Below are 20,350 nucleotides of genomic sequence, written 5' to 3'. Positions count from 1 at the left end.
GGATCTATTGTTATTGTATCTTCCTGTGGGCAACAGTCACAGACCTAGTGATAAGTTTGTAATTAGGCCCTCTTTTACAGTTCATATATTCATATTTGACCTTTATTTTATTTGAGTTTTACACTAATTTATATATTAATTATGCACTAATTTATATATTAATTATGCAGTTTGATATAAAGAGGCCGCAAGTGGATTTTGGGTGCATTCTGGGCCTAAATTGATGGAAGATTAGAGCTTCGCAGCATTCAATAAGCACGAGGTGCTTTAAGCCCATGCACGATCGTGCTTAAGGCCTTGCACAGCCGTGCTTATCTGCAGGAAGCCCAATTATGAAGAGTTTTTAGGGTTTTCAAATCCTATAAAAGGGAAGATCTCAGGCATCGTAAAAGGACTGTTTTTTGACATCTTGACTTTGGCTCTAAAATACATTTGATCTCGTCTCTCTTGCACGGGATCCTTGGCACATGCTTGGCGGGACTTGGAGCTTTGAGCGATCGTACTTGAAGACCGGAAACACATTTCACACTCTATTTTGCTATTTCTTTTGATTATGGATTTGTTTATGATTGTTTTAGTTCTTTTCTTTAGCATGAGTAACTTAGTCTATAGCTAGGGCTATGGGAACTATTGTTCATGAATTTATGAAATTTTGATGTTTGAATCTAAATTTGATTTCTGTTTTATGATTAGATTTTATCCTATTGCGCTTCTTTCTTAATTCTAATTAATTATATCATCAGACGATCATACCTCGGTTAATTAATAGATCTATAGGATAAAACGAGATAAAGGATTAGGTGGACCAAACCAATCTTTCTCTTTTAATCGTTATTAAATTAACAAGTTCGTAGGCTCCTAAAGCTTTCTTAAATTAATGTCTTGTATGACCATTAGGAATGTTAATTTAGAGAAAAGAATATTAATATTGCATGACCATTATGTATTAATAGTATTTGTATGAATAATTGGTAATCACAAGGAAATCGAATTTAGAGTTAAACAAAAAAATAACATAAAAGATTGAATGAGAAAACCCATATGCCTTAGGTTCCTCTCCGATAAGTTTAATCAAGACGTTCATTGTATTCCTTGCTCTTAGTTTTATAATTGATTTTATAAATTCTTGTTTTTAATTAATCTCGTATCTTTGAAGCTTAAACAATTGAATTAAGAAATTCTTAGTAATTGGAAAACAATCTTTGTAGGACCATATTTCGGGAACTTAATTTAAGAACCCTTTATTACTTCTCGATGGGTACACTTGTCCTCCGAACACCTAGACACCATCAAGATTGTTTCCAAGGATGGACTGACATGGTGAGTAATTTATAAAATATGCTGTAAAATTTTATTTGATGTGAATATTATCATGATTGTATTATTTTACTGTGTGTTCAGTTGGTATCCACCATAGAAGGGTACCACCAGGTAACGAATACTATTAAAAAATGTATGATGCGCTTTATACCAATTTTGCTAAGGTGTCTAAGGATACAAAAGTAGAGTGGTTCATAGATTGAATGATAATAAAAGTTTTATTTTAAGTCTAATACGATCTCTATTTCTTGTACCTTTATTAATTAATTTCTATTTATGTAGAGCAATTTTTTTATTTTTTCCATGAAGAGAAGATGATTTTCAAGGTTCGGAAGAGTCCCACTAAGACATATGTATATTGAGGTCTGTCGGGACCCATCATCTGCAGATTAGATAGCACTGCACTTCCTTCATGTCTTGCAAGAGTATTAATATATGAATGAGTTTAAAAATCTCTCTATAAAAAATAAGACAAATAGGGCAATCAATAAAGGGGGATCATTGCATACTATGGCTCTACGACTTTGACTAGCACTAAGGCCAACTTGGTTAGTAATTTCCAATTTTGTTTTAAATTTTATGTTATTTAATTTATCAATTGAATTTATAGGTTTATAAATTAGAATTGCACGAAAAGTCACTGATAACCACGTTGCAATGGTATTAAACAAGCTAGATTTTCTCAACAATTTTGCAATACAAGGAGCAAACCTAGATCATCTCACAAGGACATAAAATGCATTATGCTTTCGGTTCCATCATACAGTTTATAGTTAGCTTGGGGGAGGATTTGTTTGAATTCAATTGTAAACAACAGAAGAAGAATAAAGAACAATTCTAACGAAATATGAACTTCAACCAATTCAAGATGTCAATTCCTACAATGCAATTCTCATTGTTCACACGAATACAATTCCAACAAAATTTCAATCAACACTAATTCAATTCGACATTAATACTCTGAAATCTAAATCTAGATTATGAATTCCATTAAAACAAGAACTGCAATCGCAAATTCAATACTCTAACAAAATTCGGAAGAATTGATTGATTGAATTAGGTGAATTCAATTATTTCAAATCTGAAATTAACTCATTCTCTGTTTAGGATGCAAACAGAAATTCAAGATCATGAAGAACGTAATTAACCTAATCAGAAATGAGAGAAAAAGGAAGAAATTCGATAGAACCTAATCCAAAACTCGAATGCAATGTAGTTCTTGAAACCTTGAACCGATTGATGAATTAGCCTTACTTCATAATCATGATTGCTAGGAGGAAAAGAGGAAGAGAAAGAGAGAAGATGAAAAATACGAAAATAAAGGAGAAGAGAGAATTTCGTATGGAGACTTTTTGAATTCTAAAAAAATGAGGGAAAATTTTTTTTACATGAAGTCATAACCTCTATTTAAAGACAAAATAATTGGGCTTAATTAAGACCCAACACCCTAATGAGGTTCCTAAACACCTAACTAAGTAATGTCAACAATACAATCAATTTTTGAAAATGTCATTGCAAGGTCGCAACATTGTGATGCATTTTTAGGCCAACAGAGAAGTTGTAGATCTCTCTCTTATCTTTCCAGGGACACCAAGTTTATTCAATTCCGAGTAGTGTAGCTCCAGATATGGTCTTTGCAAGAAACTGTGTCAAAACAAGAAATTATGGTGAGAATTAAGAAAGATTTACATTTAAATCTTACATGACTTACCAACACAAATCTAAACTAATACATCAAAATAGTATACTAATGAGACTCAATTAAACCAAAAACATGGAGAGAAAGATGTACTAAAATATGACTATCAGTCACTAAATAGATCACCTACGCATGGAGAGGTGTTCAAGAAAATACATACTTGTAAGGGAGACAGAATTGAGTGGGTTGATGCACAATATCAGGCTACATATGTAAGTATAGTTACTAACATTATATTATTTATTAAATATTTAAAAATATTTTTCGAGGCTAATATATAATTATTTGCACTAAATTGTATGATGATTATATTCAAAGGCTGGGGACCACATCTACTGGGAACTCAGAGTCCATTGATGAGGATGCAATGTGGTTAGAGATGATGGGTGATCTTTATAGAGGTCGCATTTATGGCATGGGAAGCCACTTCGCAAACTTGATGTCGCTTGTATTGTTACCGATGATATCCGTTCTCTTGCATCTGAGGTGGTGGAGGACATAGTTTGCACTTAAGTCCATGCCTTTAATGAAGAGCTCGAGAAGCAAAATGAGGAGATGTAGAAGACTAAGGAGAGTGCATGGAAGAAGAAGTGGGTCAAAAAAATGGAAAAGAAGATAGAAAAATAGGTAGTATCAAGGATGCAAAAAGAAGTGCAACAACAAATACAACATCAATATACACAGATGCAACAGATGCACCTCCTACTCCATCAGCTCTAGGACCGCTAGTATTTGGGATGATGCGACATTCATCCTCCTTCTCCTCCTCCTCTTCTATTGATGATGATGACGTTGCTCTTGATAATGATCATGTGAGTACTCTTGATAGACATTGTTATTTTCTTTTTCACATTATTACTTTAGATGTTTACTTCTTTAATTGTAATGACATTTCAATTTAATATTTTTGAAATAATTTTTTGAATTTTGAATTTTTATTTTATAATTTTCTTTATGCTTCCAAATTATTATGATAATTAGAAATAATGAGGAATAATTATACAAGTAAATAAAAGAAAAAAATTTAAATATTACAGCAGAAAAATTTATCTGTAATGTTAGAGATAGATTTTTCTATCTATAATTTATAGACGAATTTAAAAATTTGTCTGTATTAATTTAATGACGAGAAAATTACAGACGAGTTGATTCCGTCTGTAATTACAAAATTAGTTTATAAACTTTTAAAAATCCGTTTGTATTTCATGTGTTTTTAGTAGTGGAATGGGTATGTATCGGGTAGGTATCCAAAAAAAAAATGTAGAAAAAAAATTGGGATGTGGGAAGTGTGTACGACAAGATATGGCTTGGGTACAACTATTCAAAATTTTGGACCTAAATTTTATTATTTCAAGTTTTTTTTTTTTGCCCAAAAGATCTTACTCAGTTAGGCCTTTCTTACCTGCTGCTTTCCTCCTTCTATCTCGAACCTCAGCCATCAGCCCCCACCAGCAAACGACGACTACAACTTGCAGGCAACAACGACTCCAGTTGCCAATAGCTAACATTAGGGAGCAATAGTAACTCTAAAGCAACGACCATCTCTAGCAAGCAACGAACAACAACTCTCTCTCTTCTCTAAGGTAAGTCGAAGCCCTAAAGAATCTATTTACTTGTGGCTCATTTATTTGTTGGCACTAAAATTAATCTGAATTATGAAATAAATTGGTGATTTAATTTTATAACTGATGCAATCACAATATTCCAGTAGGGTTTCATAGTGATTCTGGGACATATATGACTAGATGTTTTCATGGGTGGTGGGGAAGGAAACAATGAGATTGACACTGTTAGAGTTTAATTTTCTTAGTTATGTTTTACTACTGTCATGTCATGTTGAACAATTTAAGTATTGTAATTTTGTATTGTAAGATGTTTTATTATCTTTGTGGATAAATTTATGCCCTTTTTATTTTATATCATATATGATATGCTAAAATTTGTATGCTTTTATCTTATATGTAATTTTTTATATTTTATTTTGTACAATTTTAGGTATATATATAATTTTTAAGCAATGTACTCATACCTTATTTTTTCAGAAAATGTCGTATCATATACCCATACCCATCACTGTACTCATATCCATGCAACTTAAGTGGCACATGTCCAAGAGGAGCCACTCAATTGCAAATAACATGTGGTGATATTTCATGAGTGACACTCGTCTAACTAGAGCCATTCACCTGTAGCTAACACGTGACTACCTCTCGAACAATGGCACATGTCCAACAAGAGTTATTACTTGCATGTAACACATGGCACACACTCCTCCTAAGTGGCGCCTCTCTAGTTTGAACCATTTTTGCAAGAGTAATATGTGTCACCTCCCTATGTAGTGGAGCTTGTTAGTTGAGTTTTTTTTTTCTACATTACCAGGTGTTGCAACCATGCTCAATGACACCTTTTCAAGAGGAGTTTTGTAAAATTGCCACTATTCATTCTGCAACTATGATAAATTTTTTGAAAAGTATACTATTTTGATGTTTTTTTATTAATTTTTTGCCTACAGAGGTCAAAAAGCCACTAATAATTTACTTTCATCCTTAACCCTTCATATTATCGTAATTTAATATTCCTTCCTCTACTTTCTAGTGGTTATCTCTTCCTCTATTTCTACTTTTTACTTGTCTTGATTGTTATTCTTCACCATGCAAGCTCTCTTTAAGGTAAATATTGTTGTCCTTTACCCTATTTGAATGTTCCTTTGTAGTTTTGCTTTTGTGAGTGACAATATTATCTTATAGAATTTAAGACAAAGATTGATCTATTAGTCATTGACTTGTTGGCTCATATTTTTGTCTTGTCCACTTCTTTTATTGATTTGGCCCTGTAAGTTGACATTGATTGCACCAATATTTCTTTATTTTCATTCACCTATCCTGACTTGTGTGTGCTTAAGTTTAATATTAGTCAGTAGTCATGTGAAATGAAATTGATTGGAAGAAAAATAAGATAATAAACAATAACTAAAAAGAAAAAGAAAAGCAAAAATAAATTGCATAATTTAGAATGCCTTAAATTCTTGCTAGTTATGCTCTCATCCCACAATCACAATTGGAAGCTATGAGATGAGTTATACTAAACAACCAATGTAATGGTTTCCATGTCAAGCACTAATGCTCCAAAATGAGACAAGTAAACTTAGAGTATACCTTCATTCCAATTTCTAAGATGTATTGAGATGTGCAAATTAATCCTTCATAATCTCAGTTTTGCAATTTGGAAGATGAATGATGACTTCGTTTGCCATGCTTACAACCTCACAAAATTTTGACTAAACTGTCATTTTGGTCCCCAAGAGAGTTTGCGTCGTGCATTTTATTTCCTAAAAAATTAAAAATAGCACGTTAGTTTCTGACTTTTATCTCTGTTAGGCATTTAAGTCCCTAAACTAAGAGGCCATTAATAAACAATAATGAAATACTGATATGTCACATTAAGTGACACGTGTCATTGCTTAGTGTCAAAACAACGCTGATATGTTACGTTAAGTGACATATGTTATTGATTACGTAACAAAAATGATGTTATATGTAGTATATTATATGTTTTTGTTTCATTTTAGTCTTTGAGATTATAACTCAATGAACATTTTAGTCCTTAATATTGTCACTGACGGACATCTTAGTCTCTGAGATTGTCACCGACAAACATTTTAATCTTTGAGATTATAACTCGTTGCTTTCTGGGTTTTGCTTTCGTCTTCATATCTTTCCTTCACATCTTCTTTAGCTTCTTCTTGTGTGAATATGATTACACACTCTTCTTCTTAGTTTTCCTGTATATATATATATATGTGTGTGTGTGTGCATTCATATCTAGTATTTCAGCTTCACTTGAGTACAAAATTTGAGTTATAAGTGATGAAGCTGTTATTGGTGTAAGGGCAATATATTACATTGGTGTAACTTGAAGATGATGCATTGGGTTCTGAATAACAATGACTGGTTTTGATGATGCAGCAGTTTACAATGGGTGAGGACAACGACAAAGGTTTTAGCATGACTTTTCTATCATTTGACGAGTGCAAGAACTTCAATCCCTCTTATATTCCCTTCCCTTCCCCTTCTTACAAAGCCACCAACCATCTTGCAAATGCAGCTCCACATGGACCTTCTCTATCATCTCCTCCACCATATCCATTTTCAATAGAACCTCCACCATCCTTTTTCTTTTTCTTTCTCTCAGGAACTAAAATGTTCGTCAGTGACAATTTCAAGGACTAAAATGCCCATTGATGAAAATCTCAGGGACTAAAATATCTGTCAGTAATAATCTCAGAGACTGAAATGTCTGACAAGTTATAATTTCAAGGAATAAAATGAACCGAAAACATATACTATATCATATATAGCGTCATTTTTTTCACGTAATCAATGACACGTGTCACTTAAAGTGATACATCAGTTTTATTTTGCCACGTAAGTAATGACACATGTCACTTAATATGATATGTTAGTATTCCGTTACTGTCTATTAACAATGTTTGGGTTTATAAACTTAATTTGAAAGTCAAAAACTAACATGTCATTTTAAATTTTTTAGGGACTAAAATGCAAGATACAAACTCTCTCGAGGACCAAAATAAGGGTTTAGTTCACAAAATTTGATATGTATGTATGTCATTTCTTTTTTCCTTTTCTAACATTTGAATTATATTCTTTTATTATTTTTAGTCATATACCTATATTTTTTTAAATTAAATTACACATTTAAGGATTATTTGTGCAATAGAGATTTTAGAAGAGAGGGAGGACAAAATATATATTTAAAATTAATATTTTTAAAAAAATAAAAGATATAAATTAATATATTAACAAAAACTTAATATATTAATAATGTATTTTTCATCATAAGTAGTATATAATTTTTTTAATTTAAAATTAAAAAATATGTCCTCTCCTTTTTTTCTCTTCTAAAAATTTCCTTTTAAACGTACTTTTAGTCTTTATAATTGACAATTTATGAAATAATTCCTATATTTTAAAAAATGATGTTTTAGTTATTAATAATATTATAACGACATAAACTAAAATATAATATTTAAGACTAAAACATAAATTTTTTTAAATATATGAATTAAAGTGTTAAAATGTGTTAATTATATGAATCAAATATATTTTAACCAAAAAAGTTTTTTTAGTTAATAGGAAAACTGATATGTCTAACGCAACGACTAACCGATCTTGTAAGGCTACATCTTTCTACCATGCCACGTATTTTCAACATGCTGTGCAAAGTATAAATACGCGTTATATCGTTGACTACTTATAAGATATAAAAGCTTGACAGATTGCATATATGTACCACCCCCAACTTATTATATGTTGTGAAATTCTTCAACATATTACGATCAAGTTTATATTTTCTCAATGGCAAAACCTTGTAGTAATTACTGCTTGAGGCATCCATGCATTTTTTTCCATCTTTTCACTTGCAATTTTTCAAGTTAATATAATCCATATAAATATATAAAACAGAAGGTAGGATTCATCTTCAAATATAGCTTTAAAATTTTCAATCCAATATAATAAAATATACAATTCATTTTTTTCGATTTAATTTTCATTTTATTTTTGAGATTTCCATTAAATTTAGTCGATTTATAAACAAGGGTAATAAAGTATCCCCTATATGTGCGCCCAACATTGCTTTAACACTCCCTATCTATTCCCCAGGATAAATTCAATTCAATCCTTACGGAAGACTACCACAGAGCATAATAGTCATCCAGAAATTGTACAACTCCAATGGCTAAAACTCCATATTAATAATATTTAAGCACATAAAATGGTAACACGAAGTTGTACCTCAGAAGAGGTAGGACAATCATTTTTGCATATAAAAGACATTATAACCCCACAACGTCATATTATTACTTATTAGGTTCCTCAAACTCAAAGCAATTTATACAATGTTCATCTAAGTCTATTAAGGAGAAATTCAAAAATTTAAATGATTAAATAAAACAAAATGAACATGAAAAGACAAAAAAAAAAAAAGCATATAAAGTCATTCTAAATTAACTGCAACATCTGACTCAAACAAATACAAAATGCTTTTCAATTTTATTCCTCCCGGTCCTCTATTGGAAGATTATAGAAAAATATTAGCCACCATTCACATGGTATCGTCTTTCAATTCCCAAAACTTGTTTCTAAGAAATATGGTCATGATGCTAGATGATGTACAACCAACCACCTTATGATATTGGCAACACATCAAGAAGACACTGGTGCAGTTTCACTATTCCATTCATATATTTGTTCCAGCCAGCATCATCTTCACCAGCTCCATATGAGCAGGAGGCTGATAGAACATAATGTTATTAAGAGCCAAATTTCAATTTCAAATGAAGGATACAGAATATATATGCATAACGAAACTAGTTACAAATCCAACCTCATTTATCCCATGCAATCATTTTCAATCCAAAATCACATAAAACCTTCTTAAAACTCTCTGCATGTCGCTATGTTGGTTTAAAATACAACTTGTAATGGTAAAAGCTACAGATATAATGCTCCCTAGAATGCCTCAATGATTCAGAAAACACATTGAAAACATTTTTTGTGAAGTTTAGATGAACTCACATATTAAGAAGAGGTGCGGTTTGCACCAACTTGCACTCTCAATTCATCATTGGTGAGATTGTCTCCTGCTGGATCTTTTTGCAAATTTTCATCTTTAGACACCAGATTTTCATACTTCCCTTTTAAGCCAGACGAGTCAACAGCCTCTGCAAGGCTCTGCTCAACTTGTTGCATCAAAGCAGCAATTCTATTTTTTGATTCTGAATCAGGTGCCTCTCCAGCCTTGGCAATCTCCAATTTCAACAGCTGAATCTTGCTCTTGATATCATCTGATGAGTTTATTGAACTTTCAATTACCCTCTCTATATCTTTGTTTAGTTCTTCTATCCCTGACACAGTGTCTTGTTCTCCAAATTTGACATCTAAGCCCTCAGACTTCAGAACACTAACCAGCTGTGAATCTACCTCTTTCCTAAACTCAAGGATTTTCTTCTTCAACTCGTCATCCAATTCTCTTGCTGAGGATGCACCATCAGCTTCGATTTCAGCCCTTAATGCTTCATATTTTTCCTTTATTCTAAGATTATTCATGACATTGTCAATTTTGGTCTTCAACTCTTGCTTTAATGTGGCAGCCTCCTTGTTTGTCTCTGATATACGCTTCGCTTTAGATAATTCTTTCAAATAGTTAAGCTTATTCTGCAGTGTACCATAATTGGGAGCTGCAGACAATCCCTGTTCAAACTCCACCCTTAGCTTTTCTATTTTATCCTTCAGCAATGGATCAATAAATTGATTATCTGCATTTGCTTTTGAAACTTCCTCCTGTAGTTTCGACAACCTGTCTGTCAAGCCCATGGCTTTAACTGCCTCAGAGTATTCTTGATCAACCTCTCTTTCGAGTTTCTGTATCATCTCATCTAGATCTAGTTTTGGAGGATTGGAAGAGGATTCCTTAGCTTCCAAAATTTGTTGCTTCAGTTTCTCAACCTCAACCTCCAATTCAGCTTCAGGAATCTTCTTAGCAACAGATAGATCCTTCTTCTTCATGTTGACTTTCCTCATAGGATCTACAGGAATTCCTTCTTGGAACCCACCAATCTTTCGGAACTTAAGCATGCGATGTTGTAATAGGTCTTCTGTGTTCATCTTGGTGAGCTCCTACACAGTGGACAAGCCAAAGTTCACAATTAGTATATGCTTTTAACATTTTTTTTTCAGTAGAACACTTGCTGCCTGGAAAACTTACATCCATGGCTTCATTGATTGCATTTTTTATCTGTTGAGAGGTCCAATGTGGATCTGCATGTGCACCACCAAGTGGCTCCTATTGAACAGACAAAACAAAACTCTACTTAGATTCTATTCCCTAAGAAAATTTAAAATTAGAACACAGCAGGATTTTAAGGTTTGACAAATTTGCCTGAACACTGAAACACTTGATAGTTATTATCTATATATTAATTTTTAAGCTGCCAATTGTACATGAATAAAATATAAGAGGAAAGGCATGATTAATAGGATTATTACAGGTATAACACCATCAGCAATTTGCAATTTGCACAATTCATTGGCTGTAATCTTCAGTTTCTCAGCAGCCTGCAAAGGATAAAAAAGGGAAAAAAGAGTTGAATATATATTGTGAAATGAAGGAATCAAAGTATTAGCGATGTATATACCTTTGGAGCAGCTTTAGCACTCTTCCACAAGATTGCTGCACATGCTTCTGGACTAAATCATGAAATAAATAAAGATCAAACCAGCAGAACAGAAACAAACTTGTTCAATTAGTAAAAGATTAAGAATAACACAAGTAGTCAGGTGCCAAATATGGCAAATACTATAAGGAAGGGTGATGGGCCTGTGTCTGGTGAAGGGACAGTTTTACAAAGCCCAATATGTGGAGAGTCTATACTAGGAGACAGAAAATGGGGCCAGGGAATAATGATTAGTTAATTAGAGGGGAAGTGACGTGGAAGGAATCCAGGAAATAGGGAAATTCTAGTATATGGGGAGAGAAGGGAGTGGGAGTAAGGTAGGCAAGAATATTGTGAGTTTTGCTAAGGAGAGTTTACTCTCTGGAGGAATCAATTACTGACTCTAGGAAATCTACCTTAGCATTGTAGAGCTTGAGCTCTTTTACTCAGTTTTACTGCATAATCTGATTAATAACACAGCATATATAATTTGTTTCTATCATCAACCCTGTCACATATGTATGTCTGTATGTGCATGTAGATGTTTCTAAGATGCAACTTGTATAATGGCTTAAACATCAACTATATATAGGCACAACTAAAGAAAAGTAAGAATCCACTTTTAATGATTTAACTACGAATAAGTGGTCAATTTAAAAACATTTATGTGAAATTATATCGAATGGTGGTCTTCATACAACCTGCTGTGTCTATGTGAGATGTGTCATAACTCATAATCTCTGTCTTTCTCTATCTATTTATACATATTAATAGATAGATAAAAGGGACCATATTGGTGAAAACACTGACTAGTAACCACAGCAAAATCAAATCTAACAAAGCTTTTTTTTTACTAAAAGAGAAAATAGTACAAAGGAGCTCAAGGATGAGTATTGAATGGAAAAAGAGAGGATCAATAAATATCCAACAAAAATTTGCCAGAATTATCATATATTATAAGCACATTTTTGAATAATTTGAATAATTCTTAACTACCATAAATATAACCACATTCAACATAATTCTGAACTAACAATATATGTTATATGAAATTATGAATATAATTGCAACCTTGAACTTTCAGCTACAGATAATTTGCAATATTTAGGGTTTGTTTGGATAGCAGCTTTAACTAAAAATTTATTTAATAAGCTCTTCTTATATAAGTGGTTTATACCATAACCTGGACTATGAAATTTATTAACATAAGCTGAAAAGATTCAAAAGAACTTATTTTGATAAACTGTATGAAGAAATTTATTGAAATAAGTTGAAAAGAGTTTATGAGAGTTACAAATTATTTTCATAAACTCTCTATAAGCTCTTCCAAACAAACTGTAACATTATTGCAAAAGAAGCTCTACAAGATTCGTCTAACATGCACAATGGAGAAGAAAAAAAAGGCATTATTGCAATATTATAAATTTGCAAATATTGGAGTGAAAAATTAAATTACCTTGCAACATAGAAAACTGCATTTTCAAGCATAAGTAATTTATTAGCACATCCAATGGCAAGGGCACCACCGGAACCACCTTCCCCAATAACTATAGACAGAATTGGCACCTTCAGACCAAACATGGATCTCAAATTATGGGCAATCGCTTCACCCTGCATGCAAGCAAATCAATCAAATGGATTAGTCTAGTTATAAAAGAGAGCCAAAGAATCTTAGAGCACAATTAGCAACATACTTGGCCTAGTTCCTCTGATTTAAGGTCAGCATATGCCCCAGGTGTGTCAATGAAAGTAACTATCGGGAATCCATGATGATCAGCATATTCCATCAAACGAAGAGCTTTCCTGTAACTGTTTGAATTGAAAATTTACCATCAGTTTCAAATGCAGATAAACTTGATTCTCCGTAGAACAAGTTAACTGAATTCATACCCTATCTTAAATCTAGTCAAGTTCTCAATATCAGTAAGAGTTCCTAGTGGACATACCCATGTGGAGTTGGCATCCCAAAGTTACGCTGAATATTTTCTTTTGTATTTCTACCCTTTTGGTGACCGATGAACATGTATCTTCTACCGTCAATAGTCCCTATACCAGTAACGATAGCAGGATCATCATAACCTGCCCGATCACCATGGAGTTCCATAAACTGCAACGTGAGGAAAAATGAGAGTTATTTTAAAGTATGTGGTTCAACAACAATAATAAACCAATTATTAAACTATGTATTAAGAAAAGGCAACAATTCATATATTAAAGTGAAAAACAAAAATAGTATTTAGAAGACCTTTTCAGTTATGTTAAAAATATGATCAAGGAAAGTTGGCCTGTTAGGATGCCGTGCAATGTTGACCCGCTGTATGGGAGTCAGATGTGTATATAGATCCTTTAAAGCCTGTAATAGCAAGGAAGAGTGAAAGCATCAGTGTTTTGCCAATTTTTACAAATTGAAATTTTAGGGATTTGGAGGGAAAAGATTAAACAGTATATATGTGAAAATATCAAACTGAAGAAAACTGCATCACAAAATATCAGCATTATAGGTCAAGTACAACTGAACAAGTGCAGTACAAACATGCCTACAACATTCCAACACAATTATACTCTTTAACATAAGGTACATTAATAGTTAGTTAAATATAAAGAAAAGTATAATTCCGTGAAAGAGAACCAAAAAATATAACCAATCACTAAAACAGGTCAGTGTTCGTTCCAGAAACAAAGATATTGTCACAAAGGGATTGCCAACAGAAATTACAGTCAAGCTTATCTAATTTGTTTAGGACATAAAGAAACCAATATTGGTTAAAATATGCTATATATTGATATATTCATTCTCACAAGCAATAATCAGAGAGCAGTATGATGATTGATGACAGTTTTCTCATGAGAACTCCTGTGTGTATGAGATTGAGCACAGCACATAATTTAATCCAGTAATCATCATCAGTTTTCTCATTCAGGTAATCCAATTTTCTTAACAAAACATTTGTCTGTTACAATAGACAAACCTGCTGGTACTTAGACTCCAATACGAGAATCTGATCAGTGAAGTCCAGCCCAGTTTCGTTCGCCATCTTCCGCACCTGTTTCCAACCATAAATAGCACTACCATTAGGCTATTAGTATTTAGCACAACCTCGACGAATCAGACAATTACAAATAATCATTTTCACTCTCAAGTGACCAAAGCACACATCAACACACACACACACACACACACAGAGAGAGAGAGAGAGCGAGAGAGTAAATTAGGGAGTTACATCAATGATCTTCTTTTGCAGATCAACAAGAGGCTTTTCAAAATCCAAAGTAACAGGCTTTGGCTTCTCTTTGAGTGGCTTGAAGTAGGAGAGATGACTAAGCACTCCACCTTTCACATTGGGATCAGGGTTATCAGGCCAGGGATATTCATGCTTCTTCACCTTCCTCAGCTTAGCAGCAACAGTAAAATCCCTCCTTTTCAAAACCAACCTCGCCCTCCCCAAGGTTCTCAAAGGAACACCATTGAAACCGCTGGTTGAACTCCTCAGAAGATCCGAAGCAGAAGCACCAGTGAGAGATGCAGAAGCAGCAGCCATGTTTCCTCAGCAGAGTTCTTCAAATTCAATCTCCCAAATCGGCAAAATCTAAAAAACAAGGACACAAAATCCCAGAATAAGATCACTATCAATGTTGACATAAATATAACAAAAACCAACACTTTATAATAAAAGACGACAAAATCAACAAAACCCATAAAGGGAATACGAGAAAAGAGCGAAACAAAAGTAAAAATTCTTTATCTCGATCCAAAAAATAAAAAACGAATCTTGCCATGAACCCATCGACTTAACTAAGCTCCATTTTCACAAAATCCAAGCAACATTGAACAAGAGTTTCAAACTCCCTATAATCAAAGGAACCCAATAACCATTCATTCAGGAGAAACTCCTCAGATTGAGGAAAGTAAACTCCATTATCCAGGAAGAAAAAGTTACCCGGGAGAAGTTGAAGATCCAGAAAAAGAGGCGGAGAGAGAGATAGAAGTAATAACTGCAATTCGATGGAAAAGAAAGAAAGAGAACGGTATAATTAAGGATAGAGAGAGAGAGAGAGAGAGAGAGAGAGAGAGAGAGAGAGGGTTGTTTGAAAATGAAAATGAAAGAGCTTCGTGGAGATCGTCAAAGAAAAGAGGAGTGAGTAGTAGTTGTTTGTTGTTGGCAATAGCTATGCAAATGAAGAAGATTGGGGTTTTGGTTGAAAGATGGAAAAAGCCAAACAGCGAAGTGAGAAGGGCGATACTTCTTATGCTGCGTGTGATACAATAATGAGTTATGAGCCAGCTTTTTCGGTTTGGCCGTTAAGCTACATAACACACTCCCTTACACTCACACCACTTAACACATCTCATGCCATTCCTTTTTCCCACCTTTCTTTTTTACTTCTTACATGTATGGTATTTTTTGTTCCAAAATACACTTGGAGTAACATGCAATTTTAGATTATGAAATTATAAAATATGTCCATTTAGCTAAAATTATGAAAAAATATTTTTTTTGAAATTATTAAAATTAAATAGTTTAGTTCTTAAAATTACAATTAATTGTTAATTTAGACTTTAAAATTATAGATATTCACTAATTTAATTTTTAAATTATGAAAAAATAATTTTAAATTAAAAATATCATAAATTAATTATATTAGTTTTTAAAATTATATTTATTTATTAATTTAATCTTTAAATTATCACACAAGCATCTTTCGAGAATCATTCCTCCAGATAGAGAAGAGAAGATAGTGCAAGGTTTCATGTTTTCTAGCGCTAATGGCCTAAAAAACAAGACAAAGTGGTGAGACACGATGACTCTCCTACTCTCGTTGCAAATCATAGGGTGCTTTATGTTCTTGTTATGGCAGACATAATGCCGCCAGAAATAGAAATGAGTATTTAGAAAGTTGATTTATTTATGGTTTGGGATTTGAGGATGGATACTTGATGTTAGTGGCAAGAAGATAAAGTTTTAAGTATAAGAAGATAAAGATGGAAAGGAAGAAGGAAGAAGAAAAGTTGCTAAAAACTAAATAGGAGATCGGAGGAAAAAGATGATGAACAGTAACATATAATACTCATGACACAAAATGATAAAGCTTTCTAACGAAATTAGAGTCTCTAACAGAAAAGATTTTGTTTAAAACTTTTTTAAAAGTTAAAAGACTAAAATAAGTCTTATGTCAAAATATTAAGATTATAATTTGTAATATCAAATATATTGATAGATGAATTTAATAAAGATTAATTGAATGGACTAAAATTACTGATATATATTAATTTTAAGAAATTTTTTAAATAATTTTAAAAACTAAATTAATGAGTATTTATAATTTTAAAGATTAAAATGTTATTTTGATAAGTTTTGAAATTTTTTTATAATTTCACATAATAAAATGTTTGATTTTTAATAATATGAAAACCTATAGTTTTAGAGAATAAAATAGTACTTTATTCATATTCTTGCTTAACTCAGGTAGCTGAGGTCTTAAAATTGTAGCATACTTCTTTTTAATTGTGTCATAAGAAATAATGTTCTTTTATTAATATTAATACGTTAATGAACATTTATGTTAAAAAATAAATGAAAAATGGTTGTAACTTAAGTGATAAATAATTATTTTTAGGTTTATCATAAATTTATTTTAGTTGAACCAAACTAATTTAAATTAAAAAATTATATTATAAAGACTAAATTAGTATATTGCTTTCTTAAATTTTGTATTTATTTTAACTTTGGTTAGTAACTTTTTTTTCCATATAGGTCTCATATGTTTTGCATTTGTTCCAAATTAGTTCTCTCGTTAAACTTGATTAACAATGTTATTAACTTTGCTTATAGTGTTACTAGCTTTGTTGATATAGAATTAGACATGAAATAACATAATATTATGTAATTATTTTTAAAGTGACATATTTTCTATATCCACACAAATGCATAGAAGAAGTGCATATTGAAGGAAGAAAGAATAGCAAAGTTCATCATCATTCATTAGCAAAATTGTAGAGGAAATCTTTTGATATTATTAAAGAACATTCATATAGAAATTATTGAACTAGATAAAGATTATTGATTGTATTAAGAGTGTTTTGAAAAATAAGTATTAAATTGCTTATTGTTAAGAGAAAACTCAACAATGCTCCAACAACACTAATGACAATGGCAGAAGTGGTAAAAGAGCTAAGGACGTAAAAAAAACTATATCCATGACATAAGCACTATCACAACCAACCCTTTCAAAAATAATGATGCTAATAAGGAGATAATTCAAAGGTGGTGCAACCTAAATATACCTCCTAAAGGAATGAAAAATGACTTTATATCTCCAAAATAATGAGAAAGACCAAGACAAAAACACTGTTGGTGACACTAATGATGTGAAACTGGTTGAAAGGGGCAGAGATAATGATGTTAGAAATCTTAAATTACAAATTTAATTTAGAGATTGACAGGTTAAATATTCATTTTGTTGCAAACTTGGATGTCACCTAGTCAAAACTAACACCATAGTGCTAGATATGATTAAAATGTTGTTAACAATAATTGCCTACTTAAAAAGGAATAATTTGGAACAAATATAAAATATACGAGCCTAATATGAAAAAAAAAGTTACTAGTCAAAGTCAAAACAAATACAAGAGTGAAGAGATCAATTTATTAATTTAATGTATGATAAATTAGTCTTTAATTTTTTTTTATTGCCTTGATTTTCTAATTTATTGTTTAGCTTTCAAACATGTTTTAAATATTTTTTAGGATACTAAAATAATTTTTAATCTTTTTTAATAAATATTATTCATGTGTATTACCCAAAAAGAAAAAAAAATATTCATATAGTGATAGTCATAGCGATAACTTAACAATTAGTGATGGATTAAAGCACGATTGTTGTTAAAGTAATTTGTTTAAGTGACTAAGGGTTTGTTTTGTTTATGTTTTGGTTTTAAAAATTAATTATAATTTTTTTAAAAAATTACTTTTAAGAAGAAAATGAAAATAAAAAATGTTAACAAACAAATTTTCTTTTATTTTTACTTTAAAAAGAAAAAACATTTTTAAAAATAAAAAAAATAAGCTCTAAAAGTTTAAATTTTGATGAGTGAAAAACTTTTTTATGTAAAATGAAATATTTAATATTACTAATCTAGTATTCAAGTATTTCAAAAACATGTATAAGATAATAAAATTATCACTTAGTAAATAAATCAGACGATAAATCAATTGTAAAGTAAGACATCTCTAAAAATGATATAGATGATAAAATAGATTTAGAAGATAGTTTAAGAGAAAAGACTGATTCAAAAGTAAGTTAAGTAAAAAAGTATTAGTTCATGATAAGTGTTAAGTTTTAGTTAAATGTATTAAATTTAGATCCCCATTTCTTATTAATTTAGATGAATTTTATTTAAGTGCACTATTTGGCTTAAAGAGTGAGATGGAGGTTTATCTTAATCCTCTTTATTAAAAGTTTTTATTTTCAAGAATGCAATGAAGGTGAAAGGCAAAAGCATGAGAAAATGCTTTTAATCATTTCTTGTTTAAGCGAGCCATTTCTCGCTTGAGCGAGAATCCATGCATCAGGCTTTAACTTCAGTCTTGTTTTCACTCAAGCGAGAGATTCTTGCTTGAGTGTGGATGCCTTTTTAGCTTAAGCTAAATTTTCTAGTTTGAACGAGAATTCATTTATTCTATTTTTAAAGAAAGAGAATAAGAAGAAAAATGGTATTGTAAAGAGTAAGAAACAAAAGCAACTAAGGAAGAATTAGGGTAAGGAAGATTGAGCATCATCCATCTCATCTCTTTTCTCTCTCTCGTATTATAATGGCTACCATGAGTAATTAGAATCCTTTTAGGATTGGATGTAATCTTTTATTCTGAATTATTTTGATGATTTATGTATAATATTCTTTTTCTATAAATGTTAGTGGTTTCATTTGTTCTTAATGTTTGATTCTATTCTAGTAATAGCCTTTTAATTTAGGATTTAAGATTTAGTTGACAAACAAACTTTGAAACCAGATTGAATAAAATTCACTCGGTGTATTGTGATACTAATGATATATTTTAATATATTAATTACTTAACGGTTGATTTCATTACAAAATAGTTTCTATAGTTAAAATTTACATTTTAGTTCTTATGTGTTTTTTTATGTTTCGATCCCTTCTGTATAACATCGTCAAAGTGTGTTAAGTATAATGATTAAATTTATAATTTAATATTTTTCTTGTATAAAAAAGAAATTTAACACATTGTATCTATTAGTTAGGAACATTGCATAAATTTAGAAATTCCTCAAATACTTATAAATTCTTGGAATATAGAGGACTGTACTGTTCTCTACTTTAGTACTTTAAGATTGATTCTTTCCCTTTACGGGAGAAAGGGTATTCCAATTTTTGCTCAAGTTGTTATGCCAGACTCTAACTATATCCCTTGAAATGGAGAGAAATAGGAAAAAAAAAAAAAGAGTTGTGAAAAATGTAAATATAAGTTGAGGGAATATCGTTAATTTTTTAATCTATGATGATCACTAATGTGATATGTAAGCTTTTTTATATTGTTTCATGTTGGATAGATCTCTCATTTATATGGAAAAATAAGTATTTATTTTACTTAGGATGTTGATCCAATCATAGGTGATGCTGGTTATGATTGCTAGAAACACAATAATAATAGTGATGATGACAATATCCAGAGAAGGAAAAAAGAAGTCTCCATGAAAGCCTCTTCCTCCTCCAAGGAGAAGATCAAACTTAGACAACAGTCCGTAGATTGGAATCCATGAAAAAAGAAAACCTCTGCCTATTTTAATAATAAAAATAAAAAGCTTGTTTAACCGTTGTCCTTTTAATCCTAATAATGACTTAAAAAAAGTGCTATTATGTGACTGTGTTGCAATTATTTGTAAAATAATTAAATCAACTGACATTAAAATATAATACAAACCTTATACTGCCTTATTCTTTATTTTCTCAAGAGGATAATTATATGAATTAGATCAAATTGATTTCATTCCATATTAACTCCATCTACCATACATCTATCAGCTTGGAAAGCCATTTTATTCCGACTCGATTCTTATTCGTGATTATAGCACCAAACAGA

The 20,350-nt window shown here is 31.3% G+C and overlaps 1 protein-coding gene across 4 annotated transcripts; it reads right to left on the bottom strand.

Annotated features, from left to right (window-relative positions):
• Positions 1 to 8,778: 8,778 nt before the first annotated feature.
• On the bottom strand, positions 8,779 to 15,547 carry LOC113860958 (acetyl-coenzyme A carboxylase carboxyl transferase subunit alpha, chloroplastic). Of its 4 annotated transcripts, XR_003504085.1 has the most exons (13): positions 15,191 to 15,468; positions 14,474 to 14,839; positions 14,222 to 14,296; positions 13,498 to 13,605; positions 13,199 to 13,359; positions 12,947 to 13,061; positions 12,709 to 12,863; positions 11,235 to 11,286; positions 11,086 to 11,154; positions 10,805 to 10,882; positions 9,618 to 10,716; positions 9,256 to 9,331; positions 8,900 to 9,224 (listed from the first exon to the last, which is right to left on the bottom strand). XR_003504085.1 is itself a non-coding variant. In XM_027493539.1 (12 exons), the coding sequence occupies exons 2-11, from the start codon at positions 14,789 to 14,791 to the stop codon at positions 9,619 to 9,621; spliced, it is 2,229 nt and encodes a 742-aa protein (XP_027349340.1). In that variant the 5' UTR covers positions 14,792 to 14,839; positions 15,191 to 15,547; the 3' UTR covers positions 8,779 to 9,331; positions 9,616 to 9,618. The 4 variants fall into 4 exon arrangements, 2 of the variants coding, with proteins under 2 accessions (XP_027349340.1, XP_027349341.1); XM_027493539.1 differs by having other exon boundaries at positions 8,779 to 9,331; positions 9,616 to 10,716; positions 15,191 to 15,547; XR_003504086.1 differs by lacking the exon at positions 10,805 to 10,882 and having other exon boundaries at positions 8,899 to 9,224; positions 15,191 to 15,310.
• Between the last annotated feature and the right edge of the window lie 4,803 nt (positions 15,548 to 20,350).

Source organism: Abrus precatorius, unplaced genomic scaffold (assembly GCF_003935025.1).
Source record: "Abrus precatorius isolate BTA unplaced genomic scaffold, Abrus_2018 Scaffold3, whole genome shotgun sequence".
NCBI lineage: Eukaryota > Viridiplantae > Streptophyta > Magnoliopsida > Fabales > Fabaceae > Abrus > Abrus precatorius.
The sequence above is the reverse complement of the archived record's forward strand: the minus strand, read 5'-3'. Positions and strand labels throughout refer to the sequence as shown.